Raw genomic sequence first — 17,735 nt, 5'->3', positions numbered from 1 at the left:
GCTCGGGCAGTGATTAACTTAGAAAAATAATGAAAAACACTTTTGCGTTCTGTTTTTATAGGAATTAACCTCACTGTACCCATTAGGAATGGATCTGGACTTTTGGTTCTTTTCAGAACTATGATTCTACCATTATTCACAATCTATACTTTCTTTTTTTAAAAAAGAGGTGCTTACTATTAGTTAATAGACAATGCTTCAGCTGAATTATAGCTAGGACCAATGGACATTATAGATAGGTAGCCGTGTTGGTCTGCCATAAAGGTAAAGGTAAAGGTACCCCTGCCCGTACGGGCCAGTCTTGACAGACTCTGGGGTTGTGCGCCCATCTCACTTAAGAGGCCAGGGGCCAGCGCTGTCCGGAGACACTTCCGGGTCACGTGGCCAGCGTGACATCGCTGCTCTGGCCAGAGCCAGAGCCAGAGCCGCACACGGAAACACCGTTTACCTTCCCGCTGGTAAGCGGTCCCTATTTATCTACTTGCACCCGGAGGTGCTTTCGAACTGCTAGGTTGGCAGGCGCTGGGACCGAGCAGCGGGAGCGCACCCCGCCGCAGGGATTCGAACCGCCGACCTTTCGATCGGCAAGCCCTAGGCGCTGAGGCTTTAACCCACAGCGCCACCTGCGTCCCTTGGTCTGCCATAGTCAGAACAAAATAAAAAAAATCCTTCCAGTAGCACCTTAAAGACCAACTAAGTTAGTTCTTGGTATGAGCTTTCGTGTGCATGCACGAAAGGTCTTTAAGGTGCTACTGGAAAGGTCTTTAAGGTGCTACTTGAAAGGTCTTTAAGGTGCTACTTGCTCTTTAAGGTGCTACTGGAAGGAATTTTTTTATTTTGTTCTGACAATGGACATTATGTTATCTCTGAAGTGCTAATACAGTGCTAAGTGCTAATCTTTGTAAAAGATTGTGTAGCAGTTGCATGGTAAAGAAATATAACCCAGAGGCATTGGAGAGAGCAGTGGACTGACTTTAGGGTTACTGAGTTGTTGTTTGCAGTTTGGCTTTGGTCAAGTCATTTCGCCTCTCTTTCCTTTGTGAGTAAATGAAAACCCTAGTTTACCTATTCCATTCTTATTACTATTCTGATCAAAGATTTAGTGTCTGGGTGTTGACAGGTATTTAAAGTACATAATTGTGTGTATCCCTGCTGCCTTGACATATGATATCATTTTTTTTATCTAGAGCATTCTTAAAATAATGCATACCTACCTGCTTTTCTCATTTCAGATAACTCTGTGGGAAGAGGTTTGCCTGGAGAAATGGGCCCCAAAGGCCTGACTGGCGATCCAGGTTTTGCAGCTGTTTATCCAGGTCCTCCAGGATTAGATGGTAATCCTGGATTACAAGGATCACCAGGTGTCCCTGGCCCTCCAGGAAGTCCAGGTAGGAACCCAGAACTTTTTAAAGTAATTAACATTAAAAAGTTACATGATAGTGCTGACAATAATATTCTGGGAAATTTCCTATTTAAGCATTTTGAAACTATTTGAAAGACCAGTGAGAATTTTAAATTTTCCACTTGGTAATGAATCCTAAAGCAGAGGAGTTTGGATTTGGATTTGATACCCCGCTTTACCACTACCCGAAGGAGTCTCAAAGCAGCTAACAATCTCCTTTCCCCTCCTCCCCCACAACAAACACTCTGTGAGGTGAGTGGGGCTGAGAGACTTCAGAGAAGTGTGACTAGCCCAAGGTCACCCAGCAGCTGCATGTGGAGGAGCGGAGATGTGAACCCGGTTCACCAGATTACGAGACTACCACTCTTAACCACTACACCACACTGTCTCTCAGTGTGAAGGAACAAGACTTTTCTGTTTTGTACTGGTTGCATGGACTGTTGCATGTCAAAGCCCCAAGCCACCCCATGAGAATAAAGACATACGGACACAGAATTTTAGGTTAATGTTAATGGGCAAAATTTAGGCCACAACTTTATTGGTTACAGAATGTGAGCGGGGAGAGGGAGGTCCAAGATGGCGGCGAAGGTAGTTACCAAGTAATTTCGCTTATCCTTATCAAAGTTTTAAGTGGTTTTAAGCGGTTTTTATCCTCCCTTGTTTTTATCCGTGAGTTTTAATGATCTACTGGCTGTGCTGGCTGTCTTTTAATATCCCGCCACTTGCGTTATCTTTGTTCTCTTTTTATCTGGGTTGCTCCGACGCCCCGGACTCGCCGCCACGGCTGCCGCCGCCTCCCTAACTGGGAGAGATAAGTGAAAGGTTCTACTGGGAATAAATCCTCTGCCCTGTCGACCAGCTCTTTCCTTTAGCTTTTAGTTTACTGCATATTGCGAAGTGAAGCTTGCCCGACTGCTGGAACCGGGCTGTTTCGAAAATCCTAGGAACAAGGAAGAGGGGAAGGAAGAGGCTTGAACTGGCTGCCTTACTGTGAGTAACTTTATGGCACCACTCTCCTGGGAGTGGTAGTATGCTTGTGAGGAAGACTAAAGGATTTAATGAGCTCCCCAGCACAGTGCCCACGACGGTTCTCCTGCAAAATTGAGTTATGGGCCATGGAAAATGCCCAAGAGACTCTGACGAGGCATTACCCTCTCCGAGGCCTAAGCAATTAAGGAAGGGTTCACCTAAAGGAGGGAGAGGCCCCGAGGAATGTACCTACTCAATAGCAACTCAAAATCGTTTCGATCCTCTAACTGCCCCTGAAACAACATCAGAAGATGAGGCCCCTGAGACGTTACAAATTGGAAACGCTAATGGTAACACAAATGGGGGTGGTCCCTATCCGAAGGAGGAGTTGGTAGCCGAATCGGACTGCTCAGGATGCGAGCAACTCCATCTAATAATTAGAACTCTAAACTGTATATTTAAGAGAATTGACGGCCTATCCTCTCAGCTGCATAGCCTTCAGCAAAAACTGGATGACCAGCCGGCACAGACAGCCCAAGATGGGGCAGTAGATGTTCCAGTACGCCAGCAGAAAGCTCCACCAAACACTGATCGTATGAAGAACTGCAAATACAATCTCAACCCCGCACTGAATCGCCAATCCCTGACTCTACATCCAAGGAAGATTTCCCTAACCTTCCGGGAAAGGGACCTAAGTTGGACAACGTTACATGGGACTAAAGAGCACCTCAGATGGCTTCTAAAACTTGAGACATCACAAATAGATCTTTGTGCTGTGCTTCCCTTAGTCCGCCAGAACAGATATCAGAGAGTGATGCTGGCTTTCCACTCTGCAAAAATTCCCTCTTATTATTAAGCAAAAAGTTTTCTTGAATAATCTTGGTATTTTTCCAATGAGAGTTTTCATGGGTTCCATAATTAGACCCCTCCTATCGGAGGGATTAATCAAGGAGACGGTACAACCTTCCCGCCCTGAACCACAAAAGAGGGCTGAGCTGTACACCCCATGTCTGGGCCAGTCTCATAGTACCTCCACTCCTACAACGAAACACTACGAGTGTGCCAGTAACTCTTTGACACCCCAGGAGGAAAGAGAGCTTATCGCCTCCTTTGGAGAGTTACCAGCAATGGAACAACAAGAAATTATAAATAGGCTGGATTTACTTAAACTTCAGCTCCTAAGTATCGCCTGCAACAGAGTTCCTACGAATGATACCCACTCTAATTTAGCGGTGCCATGCCCCATGGAGGTGGAAACAACAACTCCCCAATACCCAGCATATAAGGTGCCTTCTGCAGTGGATGGGAAGGTCTCACTGCTGGAGGTAGACTCTTCTCCTCCCCTTCACGCTGGTAACTCATCCTTGCTTTTAATAGACTTATCTGTTCCCTCTGTGATTAACCGATCAAAGAATGGAACTCAGGATAACACCCCCCTGGATAAATCGTTGTCCCTTCACCCCTCCATGCCGGACTTGGAATCAACATACATCGAAGACCATCCACGTCCTGAGACGGTAGTGGCCACTTCAAGTCAGGCTTCTCCACCAAAAATCCAACAATTATCTGAGGAAGACACCACAGTGTCGAGAGTCACCACAGAGTGGACTGAAGACCCAGCAGGACACATAAATCAAATGATCACAAGTGGATCGGCTAGATCCCCACAGAGGACGGCTCCAGCAGTCTTGGCAGGAGCCTCTTCAGAGCCTAGTTGGGCCCGACAGCTAAAAACGCCAAATATTATCTCTACTCACCAGGATGCTAACTCTCTTCTGCCCCCCCAAATTCTGGCCCTCGCAATTTGATCGTGCCACAACCGGCTCGCACCAAAGCAAAAGACTCACCACAACCGGCGCACACCAGAGCAAAAGACTCACCACACCAGGACGACAACTCCCAGCAAAGGAAAATAACGGACTTCTTTAAGGGAGCGTCCTTGCCGCTTAAGAGCCCCCCACAAGAATTTAAATGACGGTTAACCGGACAACCCAGAAAACCACCAATATCGATCCTCTGTTGGAACATCGCTGGCTGGTGTAGGAAAAAATGTGATCCAGAATTCCAGTCGTATATCAACTCGTTGCATATCATTCTATTGCAAGAAACTTGGGAGGAGGGTGAAATTGTCATAAACGGATTCGACCTACTATCCCTTCCAGCTTGCCCCTCCCAGAAAGGAGGACGGCCGAAAGATGGTCTAGTTATTGGTATCTCACTGAAGTTGCATTTCAAATTTTCATTAGTTTTGACTGCTCCCCCTTATGCTTTATCTGGGTTGATGTTGGGGGGGAAAGTATCACTGCTAATTTCCAATGTCTACCTCCCGCCAGGGGGTTCGTCCCTTGAACTGCATGATAGATGGGAAATATTAGAAGATCATTTAGTATCATGTAGAGTCAAATATCCCAATAGCCAATCCCTAATTGGTGGTGACTTTAACGCACGTATAGCAGCAAATTGGGTCAATTTAACTAAAGCTAAATGGTGGACTACTCCATGCCTCGACAATTATGATTTGAGACATGCCTTAGCGAGAGCCTCAAAAGACTCTAAAGTAAACGAAGCTGGAGTACTTCTTTACCAAATGGCTATTCGCTTAAACCTAGTACCTCTGAATGGTTGCTGCCCTCCTGATATACCGGGGGAGTATACCCACCTAGGCATAAAATCAAACAGTGTACTAGATTACCTTTTAGCCTTGAGTGACCTGATTTCGAAAGCTCTCTCTTTTAAGATTGGCAATATTCAGTTCAGTGACCACCTCCCACTTGCTGCTACGTTTGACCTAGAATGGCATGGGGACGAGCACAGTCATCCAACTCAATTAGATACTAACGCAGAAAACCCAGTAGAGGGTACCAATACGGCATTACGAGTGAAGGGTATAAAGTGGTCTGTAACGCAGGCTCAAAAATATTCTGAATTTTTTCAGCAGGAGATTATACAAACCTATTCAGCCCTTGGCAAAACCTCATATGCACACGATCAAACTATTAATCTATTTGCCAATCTGTCGAATGACCTTACGTCATTCTTTACTGTTCCAACCCACCAGATAAATAGGGCCCACTCCAAGACAGGTGCACCGTGGTTTAACCGTAATTGCAAACAAGCCAAACAACATCTCTGTGCTATTTATAATGATTACAAATCCTCAGGGGCGACTACGCTTCCCAAGGAGTACTATCAGGCAAAATCAGCTTACAAATATGTGCAAAAAAAGGCCAAACAGGAATGGCAACTGAACCGCTGGCAAGCACTTATAGCTGCCTCAAGTACCCGTAATTCCCGAAAATTCTGGCTCTTGGTTAACAGGAAATCTAAAAGATACCCCCTAACAGTTATTCCTGCCCCAGTCTGGGAATCCTTTCTAAGGAACTATTTTGCTTTACCAGACCTTGGTGCTGATGCAGTCGATGGATTCTGTGGGTGTCTCCCTCTCTGGCCACCCACTGATCCGGAAGAAATCCACGGACTCATTTCTAATCTTAAAAGCGGAAAAGCCCCCGGTCCTGACCTAGTCCCGGCGGAAGCTATAAAACTTCATGCAGACTGGTGGGCGAAAACCCTGGCCGCTACTTTTGATGCTGTAAACAACAGTGGGGAGGTACCAAGAATATGGAAAGATGCGATTATTGTTCCAATTCATAAAAAGGGCTCGACAGATGACCCGGGAAATTACAGGAATATCAGCTTATTGTCATTAATTGGGAAAATATATTCACGGTTCTTGTTAACTAAGCTTACTAAGTGGGCCGAAGTGAACAACTTGATTGGGCCTGAACAGGCTGGCTTTAGACCGAATCAGTCAGCGGTTGACCATGTCTTAGTTTTATACAACCTTGCCCAGAAATATTCCTCCCCAAATAGAGGCCAACTTTGTGCGGCCTTTATTGATTTAAAGGCCGCTTTTGACAGCATCCCTAGAGGATTACTTTGGGGGAAATTAGCCCGATGGGGAATAGATAAAAGACTTCTGTGGCTCATAACTAAATTGCATGACGGATCGGCCGCTAGGGTGAGAATCACTCCGGCCGGCGACCTCTCAAATTCAGTAACTATCAATAGAGGTGTTCGTCAAGGATGTATCCTTGCTCCGACCCTTTTTAATCTATTTATAAGTGATATGAGGGCGCCTCTGATAGATTCTCAAGAAACGATCCACGCCCCCCATCTTGCCCAATACTGTTGCCCCCTTCTACTCTACGCAGACAACGCAGTGATCTTATCCTTTTCAAGAGTTGGCCTCAGGAGGGCATTAAAAATTTTCGATGTTTACTGCAAATCAAATTTTCTTACAATTAATCATGTTAAGTCCAAAGTCCTAATCTTCACCAAGAGTCGAAAAATCTATAATTGGAGAATAGACGGAAAAGCTATTGACCAAGTCTTTAAATTTCAGTACTTGGGAGTCCTTCTCCAACACAACATGGGCTGGAAGGTCCATCTTGCATATGTATTAAATAGAGCTAAAGCCCTTTCCTTTGCGCTACTGCGTTTTTTCTTTTCAGATGGGGCTTTCCATATTCCATCAGTGTTAAAAGTTTTCAAGGCAAAGGTGATCGCAACAATATCATAAAGGTAAAGGTAAAGGTACCCCTGCCCATACGGGCCAGTCTTGACAGACTCTGGGGTTGTGCGCCCATCTCACTTAAGAGGCCAGGGGCCAGCGCTGTCCGGAGACACTTCCGGGTCACGTGGCCAGCGTGACATCGCTGCTCTGGCGAGCCAGAGCCGCACACGGAAACGCCGTTTACCTTCCCGCTGGTAAGCGGTCCCTATTTATCTACTTGCACCCGGAGGTGCTTTCGAACTGCTAGGTTGGCAGGCCCTGGGACCGAGCAGCGGGAGCGCACCCCGCCGCAGGGATTCGAACCGCCGACCTTTCGATTGGCAAGCCCTAGGCGCTGAGGCTTTTACCCACAGCGCCACCTATGGGGGTCCTTTGTTAATCTAACCCATTTGGAGGTAATCCAAAACCAGCTTCTAAGAAGGTTGCTAAAATTACCCAGGTGTGTAAGCAATACTACTATACGACTGGAACTAAATGTTACATCTTTAGAAACCACATTATGGAAATGCATCCTCTGTTACTGGTTGGCATTATGGCATAAACTTCCAAATCTCCACTTGATACAGTGTCTCTGGAGAGATGACTTCCCTAGCCCCTGGGCAAAAATAATACATGGGAAACTTGTGTCCCTCGGACTATCTCCATCTGAACTATTAAAATTGGATTTAACCTCTGCCAAGAGAATTATAACTCACAAATTAGAGGAGATGGATTTACAATTTAATATTGCGACAGGTGGTGGCACTTGTTCGCCGATAAACCTTGGCTTAACACCACCAACGAAACTTCCATCTTATTTAACTACCTTATCTGTGGTGACGCATAGGTATGCCTTTATAAAGGCTAGATTCAATGTTTTCCCATCAACAGTAACAGACTTTCCAACGGACAGATCTCACTCCTCTGCGACTGTAAAAGTGGATCTATAGAATCGTTATATCATATAATCTTCTGTTGTCCATTACATTCGGCTTCAAGGTCCAAGTTTCTGGCCCCATATTTATCGAGAATTGCTGATGAACCTCAGGAAGCCCAAATAATATACCTATTAAACGACGAAGATACAAGTAGATCCCTTGCAGTCGCTAGATACCTGATTAATGTTTTATTTCAAAAGAGGAGAAATGGAGCACTGTATGACTGACAGCTTAGCTAAACTTAAGAACCATTAATAAGTGCCAGAACCAAGACGCAGACCCCCCAAAATCTGATGGATTTGAATTGCGGTTTACATAGAGGGAGCTTATTGTGTATAGTGTTTACTTAATTGAAGTAAAATTGGTTTTATATGGGTGTTTTAACTTGGAACTGTTTAAATTGTATTGTTTATGGATAAATTTGGATGTATTGTTTTCGTTATGGGCCAATGGCCGCAATAAATCTAACCTGAATCTGTGAGCGGCATTGGCATCAACTGACTATATCTGACTCCTTCCCTCCTTGCAGGGAGTCTGGTAAGGGTAAGCCACCAGTAGGGGGAGCCCTGCCGATGTGGATCGACTCAAGCATCCCCTGGGTTCCCGCTAGAGTTGTGGCATGCCCCTAGCCCCTCCCTGGGCTTCGGAGGAGATCCACACCCCAGGATTCCTTTAACGGAATACCCTTGAGCACGGGAGGGGCAGGTGATGGTCGCACCTCCCCTCCCCCCCCCATTGCTATTCCAATGCCTGAACGTCACACAAACCCAAAGCTCGGCGCCAATACCCTCACACCTGCAACCAACCTTTTATGCCTTTGATAATATTGGCCAACTAAACATTTTCGCCATCAGAAAGATGAACGCCAACTGCACGGTAAAGGGCCTCGTTGTAAACAATTCCTGGGTGGCAAATCACCTCAGGCAGGCAGGCAAGCAGGCTCAGGACAGACTGGGCAGCGGTCCTGGGTGTCCCTCTCTCACTCCTCCACACATGCCCTCCCTCTTAAAGTGGGATGCTCCCCACTCTATGTCACTTATGCATGCGGAGACAATATTCCCCCCTCCCATAATTTTTCTTGAGATTTAAAATTGAGATTGAATAAACAAAAATGGATATTCCAGACATATTGAACACCACAGTGCCTTTAAAGGAAGGCCATTTCAGATAGATGCTGGTGGTGCAATGCTGATAATGCTTCTTTGAGGCGATATATAAATTAATAAATAATAATAATGATGATATCGGAGTGTTTTGTGTGTTTTTCTTTCTGTGGATGCCCACACACTTCTAAATTATATTCATATGATTTGGAGACTTAACAAATGGACAAAAGTGGATTCCTCAAAGCCCTGTGTTTGCAAAGAGACTTTGAGACTGGGAGAGTAAATACTCACCATCTACTACTCAGTGGTCTGGTGATCTCACCGCCCTTTCTACATATTATAATAGTCAATCTAGTTTGGATACCTATTATATGGACTGCTTATATTGACCCGTACTGCATATTTAATTCAGGACTAATTGATTTTGTTTATTGTTAAAATGACCTAATGATGTTGCTTTATTTCCCTTCTTGTTACATTTGCAAAATCTAATAAATAAATGATCCCATTCTACAGATACTTCTGTTGCAGTGAAGGGTCTTCCAGGGTTTCCTGGTCCTCCAGGAAACCAAGGTTACCCAGGACCACGAGGGCAAAAGGGGTTGAAAGGTAAGGCACATGTGGACTGGTGCTTTCATGTGTTGTCTGCTATGGATTGTCATGAAAGGGAGAGGCTTAATTTGCACAATATCCTGAGACCAGACAACTTTTCTCCTTGATTAGGAGTCTTGTACTATCCCTGTCTCAGCCTTCCTCATTTAAAACCTTTCTTTAAAAAACCCTTCTTCTCTACACATCAGCTATGCTGGTCCACAGAGCTGGACTGCCTTTCTGACTCTTGCACAGAAGCCAAAGGGACATGTCTAAGGTGGGGAGTCGCCTGAATCAGCTTTGCTGCTCCATTGAGCCACGTCGGGAAGCCTCTTCCCAGCATGTCAGCGGAGCTTGTCAAGGAAGCCGCTCAAGCCAGAGGTACAGTGTAGCTTGCACAGCTGACGTGTGAGAAAGCAGTGGCTTCTGCGCTACCTCACACATCAACTGCTAAGCAGGGAGGTCTTCTGCTCACGAGGAGACCCTCCCCAGAGCTTGAAGAGGATTTCCTCTTTGGGCTCTTGGAAGGGTCTCCTCGCAGACCAGGAATCTCCAGGGTGCTCCCCATTTCCAGGATCTACTTCCAGGTTCCAGCACCGACTGTCGTCTGTTTTTCAGATGTGAGAAATACTGTGAGTGAGGCCGTTGGATTTACTATTTAGGGGGGTTGATTATTTATAGTCAGATTCGGTTAACAAACCCTGCCCAGTGGGGTTTCCCCCCACTCTTCTTGGGGGTTGGGGGTCAACAGAACTCCCAGAACAGCACATAAGGGGAGGAGAGGGCAGGTTGTTTCATCAGGCCAGCAGAAATGCTTGCACTGATGGAGTAATCTGCTTAGTGCTGTGTTGAAGACCTCCCTCTGTTTGTGACTAATGACTGTATTTATGCCAATTGTTTATGCCGCTTGTAATTTGCCATGTGACCTTATTGGGGGAGGTATAAATTTTAACAATAAGTAAAGGGTAATGCTGAAATAATTCATAATTCAGGACCCAGAAACCCCTGAAATCTCAATCCCATCTCTAGATTGCCTTATTTTCAGGAGACAAACTTTTTTGCAGCCTGAATAGTATTTGCCTGTGTGGGACAAAGATTTGAACCAATTCAATAGTACTATTAGTAGTAAAAGAAGAAAAAGAAGAAGAGGAGAGATGTTTCTTCACTTCTTGTCATCTCCCCAAAATAGTTCCCCCCCAACATACAAATAGAGATCTATTCAACTTGCCATGGGATTCCAGATACAAGTTTTCAAAGTTAACATGTTCTGGATCTGGTCAGAACCCTAAATGTTCAAATAGCAGGTCAAAGTTGTTATCCTTATGCACCCATAAATTGAATCGGATAATTCTGAATAAACATTAATTGAATCGGATAATTCTGAATAAACATTAAAGGTTTTGCTATAAAATTCCTGTGAATGGGGTTGTTATTGTGAATTTGCCTTACAGACTTGACAAAGATGTGTGAATAGCCTAGGATTTGTTTCAATAGGTACTGTCAGAGCTGCCTCCAGGTCCCAGCTCACAGAGGACCAACGCTAGGCTGTAGTTATGTACAAAAGTCTTTATTGAGATTCAGTTTCCATTTTAAAGCCGCAGCGTGCAGCTCTACGTCTCGACCTTAGACCGGCGAAGTCCCGTCTGAGTCTCCTCCCCTTCCACACCAGTTTAAGACTCTCGCCTTGCTCCACCTCTTCCTAAGTTCCTTTCTCCTCTGGGCCCTCCTGCCCGCTAGGGTCTCATCCTTCCTGGACTCCTCTGACGCTGACCCTGACGATTCTTGCCCCTCCTTCCGGCGGGCTTTAGGACCTGGTTCCCTATCCGGGCTACCTTCTGTGCCGCTCGCCTGTACCTTTGAACTTGGCGCGCGCGCCCAGCCTGCAACTTTCCTCTTGACCGTTAACTCGCTCTCCGATGGAGGCGTGGTCAACCCTGACTCATCTTCTCTCGCTGGTGGTGCATATGTGGGCTCTGACACCTGGGACTCCTCCCCCCCACTGCGCTCTGGTGGGGAAGCTGGTCCTGATTTCCAACTGCTGCTCTGGGAGTCCCCGCTGGCCCCTTGCTTCTGGGGTGTCCCCCTTGGGTCGCCCCTTGCCCTGCCCATCGGCGCCCCCTTCTGTGAATCTTCCGATTCGCTGGAGAGGCTCATGGAATCTATCGGGCTGCTGTCATATTCTCCTACGCTGCCCTCGGATTGCTCCCCCTCGCTCTCCATCTCCTCTCCTCCCTGCGCTCCCGCTGAGTCCCTGACAGGTACCAATTGTTAGAAGATGCTTTTTGATACAGGAAACTCTGCTATGTTCTGATTATCTGTTGTTATATTTTAAAGACAGTCAGGAGAGCTAGACTTCTTCAAGAAGGGAGATTAGTGTTGTAGGATTAGGAGTTTGGACAGGAGAAAGTTAATGGAGCCAGAAAGACAGTTATAATTCCCTTAATAGTTGGTGGCAACCTTACCAGAACATATTTTATTAGGGGAACTATGGGTAAAATGGCCCAAGAAGGCTGGAAAAAGGAAAAGAGAAATATTTCCTATTCCACCACCACCCCACTAGTCAAAGGAAGGGGTAAGCTACTTCTGAATGAAGAACAATAGAGGCCTGAGAGGGAGACAGAGAGAGCTGAGCTGAATTTTTAGACTCTGCAATCTAACAGCATTCAAGGATGTGGGGCATTTCTCTTGAGAGCTGATTTGATTCAAAGTATTGAATCCCCTTGCTCAGTCCCTGCTCCTGCCAACCTAGCAGTTTGAAAGCACGTCAAAGTGCAAGTAGATAAATAGGTACTGCTCTGGCGGGAAGGTAAACGGTGTTTCTGTGCATTGCTCTGGTTCTCCAGAAGCGGCTTAGTCATGCTGTCCACATGACCCGGAAGCTGTACGCCGGCTCCCTTGGCCAAGAAAGTGAGATGAGCGCTGCAACCCCAGAGTCATCCACGACTGGACCTAGTGGTCAGGGGTCCCTTTACCTTTACCTATTTAGTTATACATTCGCAAATAAGCTTAAGCTAGAGGCCCAGAGGGTGGCAACGGACCTTTTCTGCAGTTGCTCCCTGCTTGTGGAATACTCTCCCCGGCCATCAGGCAAAAACTTTCCTCTTCAACCAGGCCTTTGACTGATGACATCCAATGCCTTTTTAAATGTGTTGTGGGAGTTAGGATTATTGGTTTGTTGTTGTTCTTATTTATCAACAACAACCATAATTGAAGAAAACAAACTCGTATATCATTTTGTAATAAGCTTCTAGTGATCTGTTACCAAATGAAGGCAAAACCACTCCTGGGTAATCACTGCAGTGCTTGGAGAAGTGGTTTGCATGTATCAAGGTGGATGCACTGTAAATTCTGCCTCTTTTACAGGGAAACATTATCTTAGAGATTTTTTGTAATTTACAGGAACAAGAGTGACTTCTTTTTTCATTGTTTTTATTGAATGTTAATATAAGCAAACAAGTTACAGAAAAAAGAAATGAAATGCTTTTGCTTTTAATTATAAGTTGTCACCATTGTCAGTAAAGAAGTATAGGATGCAGCAATGTGATTTATTGAGGCAATGATAAAACATAAGGAAGTGTAGACTAATTGATACCAAAGTTCCCATGGTAGAAATTACCACATTTTTTTTTCAAAAAAGAAGGTAAAAAATAACCTTAAATTATAGTAAATCCAGACACTGACGAAGCCCTCTGGTCCCTGAGGACCAAAGGCAAAGAAGCCGAGCTTGAGCGCTTTAACCCCTGCTGCTCACTCTTAGCTTCTACAATATGCTTTCAAGAGGGCAATTCTTAGGTCTCCTTCTCTGAATATTGTTTTGCAGGAGAGCCAGGAGATTGTAAATGTGCTGAAAGTACCGAACGAAAAAGAGGCCCTGCTGGGCAACCTGGTCCACCAGGATTTCCAGGTCCAATGGGGCCGGTGGGGAGAAAAGGAGACCCTGGTGATCAAGGCCCACATGGACTGCCTGGCTTTCCTGGCTCAAAAGTATGGCATTTATGTTGTAACACCTTTTTTCCATATCATTAAGTATGTTTCTTATGCAATTTATTTAAACAAATGTAGATTTATTTTGATTAGGTATATATGCCATCGTACCACAAAAAAAATCTCAATTTCACTTATTTAGGAAGGGTCCAAGCATCATTTTGGGAGCATAACACAAACTTGTCACGTGGGTCCATTTGCACACACATATGATGATCCCATTTGTACAATATTAATGAGTCATGAAAGGAATGACAGAATGACAGAGTTGGGAGGAGCCTCAAAGGTCATCTAGTCCAAGCTCCTGCTGTGCATGACTAAAGCATCTGTGACAGGTGGCCATCCAGCCTCTGCTTAACAGCCTCCAAGGAAGGAGAGTACACCACATTCCAAAGTAGTTGGTTCCACTGTCAAACGGTCCTTACCATCAGAAAGTTATTTCTGATGTTTAGTCACAAACACTCCTTGCTTGAAATTTGCATTAGTTCTTAATTATTTTGTTTTAATCTCTTTTAATTACTGAGGATACTTTTGGTGTGTGTGTTTGTTTGTGTGTGATAATTCTTTTTTCAGTGCTCAGGCCAGTTTTTGGAATATTGTTTGCTTTTGTATGGACAGAGGTGTGGGTATTCTACGTTTTTACACACACTCGGACTAAACCTAGGCCAAGCTAACCATTGCTTTCTAAACTTATTTGTAGCCTTGTGAAATTTTTTTTTCCATACTCTGCCTAATTCCCCTCACCTTTTAAGCATAAATATGATCATACTATAAACCAACTTTATGTGACATAGTCTGCCTGCAACAGAGCAATTACTTCTCTCACACACATACAGACACAGGAAATTGATGTTGCCTCTTCATCCTTTCACTCTGAAACCTATTTTCTCTGCATCTTGTCAAAAGGGTTATTCCTTTTTCTTGCAAGAGGAAACGGGTTTACCCTTACACTTTTGTATGTTACTAATATGACTAACTTAATTCTCATAATCTTGACTATTAGGGATTGCCTGGTGTACCTGGGCCACCTGGACAACAAGGGCCAAAAGGAGATTTGCGATATGTTACCACAAGAGGTATGGCCATAGCTCTGCATTTCAATTTATTTTTATTTCTGCAAACGTACCACATTTAGCAGCAGTATATTTCCTATACGAGTTGTGTTTCACTTAGGTGCTAAAGGAGACCAAGGAATTCCAGGAATTCCTGGATATAAAGGAGAAGATGGTTTGCCAGGAAGAGACGGCACAGATGGTTTACCAGGACTACCTGGGCTTCCGGTAAGTAACCACTTCACCTTCTTCTTATCAATGTGACAAAGAAGAGAATTCTTTGAATTCAGGGATGAATTGCAGCTGTTTGCTGGTCTAACACTCCTCATTCATCATCGCTAACCATTGCAAATGTCCTTTCTGTGGTGACTCTGGAATGCCCTCCCCAAAGAGAAATGCCTGGTGCTGGCATTACAATATTTTTGGCACCATGCTCTTTGCCCAGGCATTTTAGGTTGTATTTTGAAATTTTTCCCTATTCTACTCCTTCGTTTTACGGGTTTGTTTTAGCTTACCTCTTACCTTGCTGTATATTGTTATATTTATTTGTTTAATTTTTAAGAAATATTTTAAATAAAGGATAAACAACATCTGACGAGCCACTGTTTCCTCTATATTAATAGGTCACATTGAAGGCCATTTGATATTCAGACATGGTCAAAATAGATCTATGTAGTGCTGGTGTAACACGGTGGTTTCTCTCATATCCTTGGCATAGCAGTAGGTACTTCCTATACTAAACATTAATGTGCTTCAGACTCAGTATGTTGTTCATGAGAGCATAAAATCAGTCCTGTGCACAAATAGTCTGTAAGAGCTCAATTGTTCGGTGTTGCGGCAGCGACACCTTGGGACTTCCTGCCTGTTGATATTAGGCAGGCACCTTCACTGCATTTTTTTAGACAGCCTACCCAGGTGTTTGGAAAGTTTAATGAGCTTTAATTTTAGTCTCTTCTACTGCAGTTTTAACTTTCTGTATGTTTTAAATTATAGTTGTAATTTTTTAAGGGATTGTTTTATTGTTTTATCTTTTTTGAGGTTTTTTTCTTCAATCAAGCAGTGTAAAATATATGAAATAAACAAAGCATATCCTGTTTCCAACAGGAGGCCAATTGTACCTGACTATCTTAACCAATAACCTACTCATAACACTGTCTTATATTCAGTGTTGTTTTTGAGACTCAAATATAATGTTAGCCATCATGACCTCTATTGGCACAGAATTCTACAACTTTGCTTGTAAGGCCTAACTAACCTTGTAGATTCAGGTAAGTAGCCATGTTGGTCTGACACAGTCAAAATAAATAAATAAATAGTCCAGTAGCACCTTAGAGATCAACTAAATTTGTTCTGGGAATAAGCTTTCATGTGCATGCACACTTCTTCAGATATTCTTCAATATTTTTTTTTATTTAACCTTGTGGAGCCTTTGAGAGTGTCAGCAGATATATTGATAGAGGTATTCTAGTAAACATTGTGTACTTGGACTTTCAAAAAGCTTTAGATAAAGTGCCTCACTAAAGACTCCTGAGTAAACTTAGAAGCCATGTGATAGCCAGTAAATGTTTAAAGAACAGGAAGCAAACACTGAAAAATGGGCAGTTCTCCTAGTGGAGGGATATGGAAAGTGGAGTCCCCCAGGCATAATCTGCATTGAGATCTGTCAGATGGCAATGGTGGTTGCTTGTGAGTAACCAGTCAGGACTCCGACCTGTCTTTTACAGGTTTTATTTTGATGCAAAACTATTTACAGTATAGAGCCACAAGTTCATGCCTGCCTCAATAGCTAGCAGAATCCGGGAGTGGTTGTTTCCGGGACCTCCCCCAACGTAAGAGCTTCATCACCCCCAGCCTTTTTCTTCCTTCTTTGCATTTTGCACCTCTGCGCAGGGTGGGTGATGGAAGGGGCGTGCTTCCCTCCTGGCCAGCTTGGCCACGAGCGGTGCTGAGGCTCCCAGCAGCATCCTCTGGTCCTTTCCCCTCTTTCCCACTGGAGGTGTGGCTTTCCTCACCACAGGAAGAGGAACTGCTTCACAAGATTTTCAGAGGTTCCCTGTAACCCAAGCCCCTCTGCTTCCCTACCCTGTTCCGATGGCAGTACCCTGACAAGATCATTGCTCCTTAACTTGTTTCTAAATGATCTGGAGTTAGGCATGAGCAGTAAGATGGCCAGGTTTGCTGGTGGCACCAAATTATTCAGTGTGATTAAAAAAAGAGGATTGTGTGGCGCGCCAAAAGAATGTCTCCAGATGGGATAAGTGGGCATTAAAATGGCAAGTGCTATTTAACAGAAGCAACAGTAAAATGAGGCACAAAAATAATTTCACATTTATGAGTCCTAAACTGATGGTAATTGACCTGGAACAAGACTTTGGGATGCTACTGGATAGCTCAGTAAAAATGTCAGCCTTGTGTGCAGCAGCTGCAAAAAAGTTGGATTCCATTTTAGAGATCATTAGGAAAGGGATTGAAAATAAAACTACCAATATTATAATGCTGCTACACAAATCTTGGAATACTGTGTACACTTCTGATTGCTGCATCTGAAAAAAGATATAGTAGGGATGGAAAGTAGATGTTCAGAAAAGGGCATCAAAATAATCAAGGGGCTTGAGCTACTCCCCTATGAGGAAAGGTGGTATGTGGAGCTTTTTAATTTAGGAAAAAAGCACACAAGGAAGGACATGATCGAGGTGTGTACAATTATGTAAGATGTGGGGGGGGGGAAGGATATAGATTAGTTTTTTCCCATCTATTAGTGGCTGCTAGTCATGATAGCTGTGTAGCAGCTGTGGAAGTGGGAGGTCTCTTAATACCAATTGCTGGGGAGCCCAACTGGAGAGAGTGCTCCTGCCCTCACACCCTCCATGTGGGTTTGACACAGCCATCTGAGAGAACATGGTGCTGAACTAGATGGCACTGGGGTCTGATTCAGCAGGGCCCTTTGTGGCTTTAAACTCTGTGGGGCAAAAATATGTTCAAGGACAAGTTTTGTGTTTCAAAGCCACCTCTTGTTAATTTCCTCATGCATAATGCCAAATAATGAATTAACATTCTCACCGTGATTTAGTTTTCATATGCTTTATATGCTTTGTTCTGAGTTAAGGAGAAATACACCCACAGCCAGCATGTCATCAG

General features: G+C 44.2%; 1 protein-coding gene across 1 annotated transcript in view; it reads left to right on the top strand.

Moving 5' to 3' along the window:
* COL4A2 (collagen type IV alpha 2 chain) overlaps nt 1–17,735 on the top strand; it is a 213,213-nt gene that overhangs the window by 116,715 nt on the left and 78,763 nt on the right. The window contains exons 20-24 of the mRNA XM_079971032.1: nt 1,233–1,388; nt 9,487–9,579; nt 13,382–13,545; nt 14,549–14,621; nt 14,719–14,825. Of these exons, the coding sequence (XP_079827158.1) occupies nt 1,233–1,388; nt 9,487–9,579; nt 13,382–13,545; nt 14,549–14,621; nt 14,719–14,825 (593 nt within the window). The remainder of the gene's footprint in view (nt 1–1,232; nt 1,389–9,486; nt 9,580–13,381; nt 13,546–14,548; nt 14,622–14,718; nt 14,826–17,735) is intronic.

The sequence above is a fragment of the Podarcis cretensis genome (assembly GCF_951804945.1).
Source record: "Podarcis cretensis genome assembly, chromosome: 3".
Classification (NCBI taxonomy): domain Eukaryota; kingdom Metazoa; phylum Chordata; class Lepidosauria; order Squamata; family Lacertidae; genus Podarcis; species Podarcis cretensis.
Note: the sequence above shows the minus strand (reverse complement) of the source record. Positions and strands in the feature narration are given on the sequence as shown.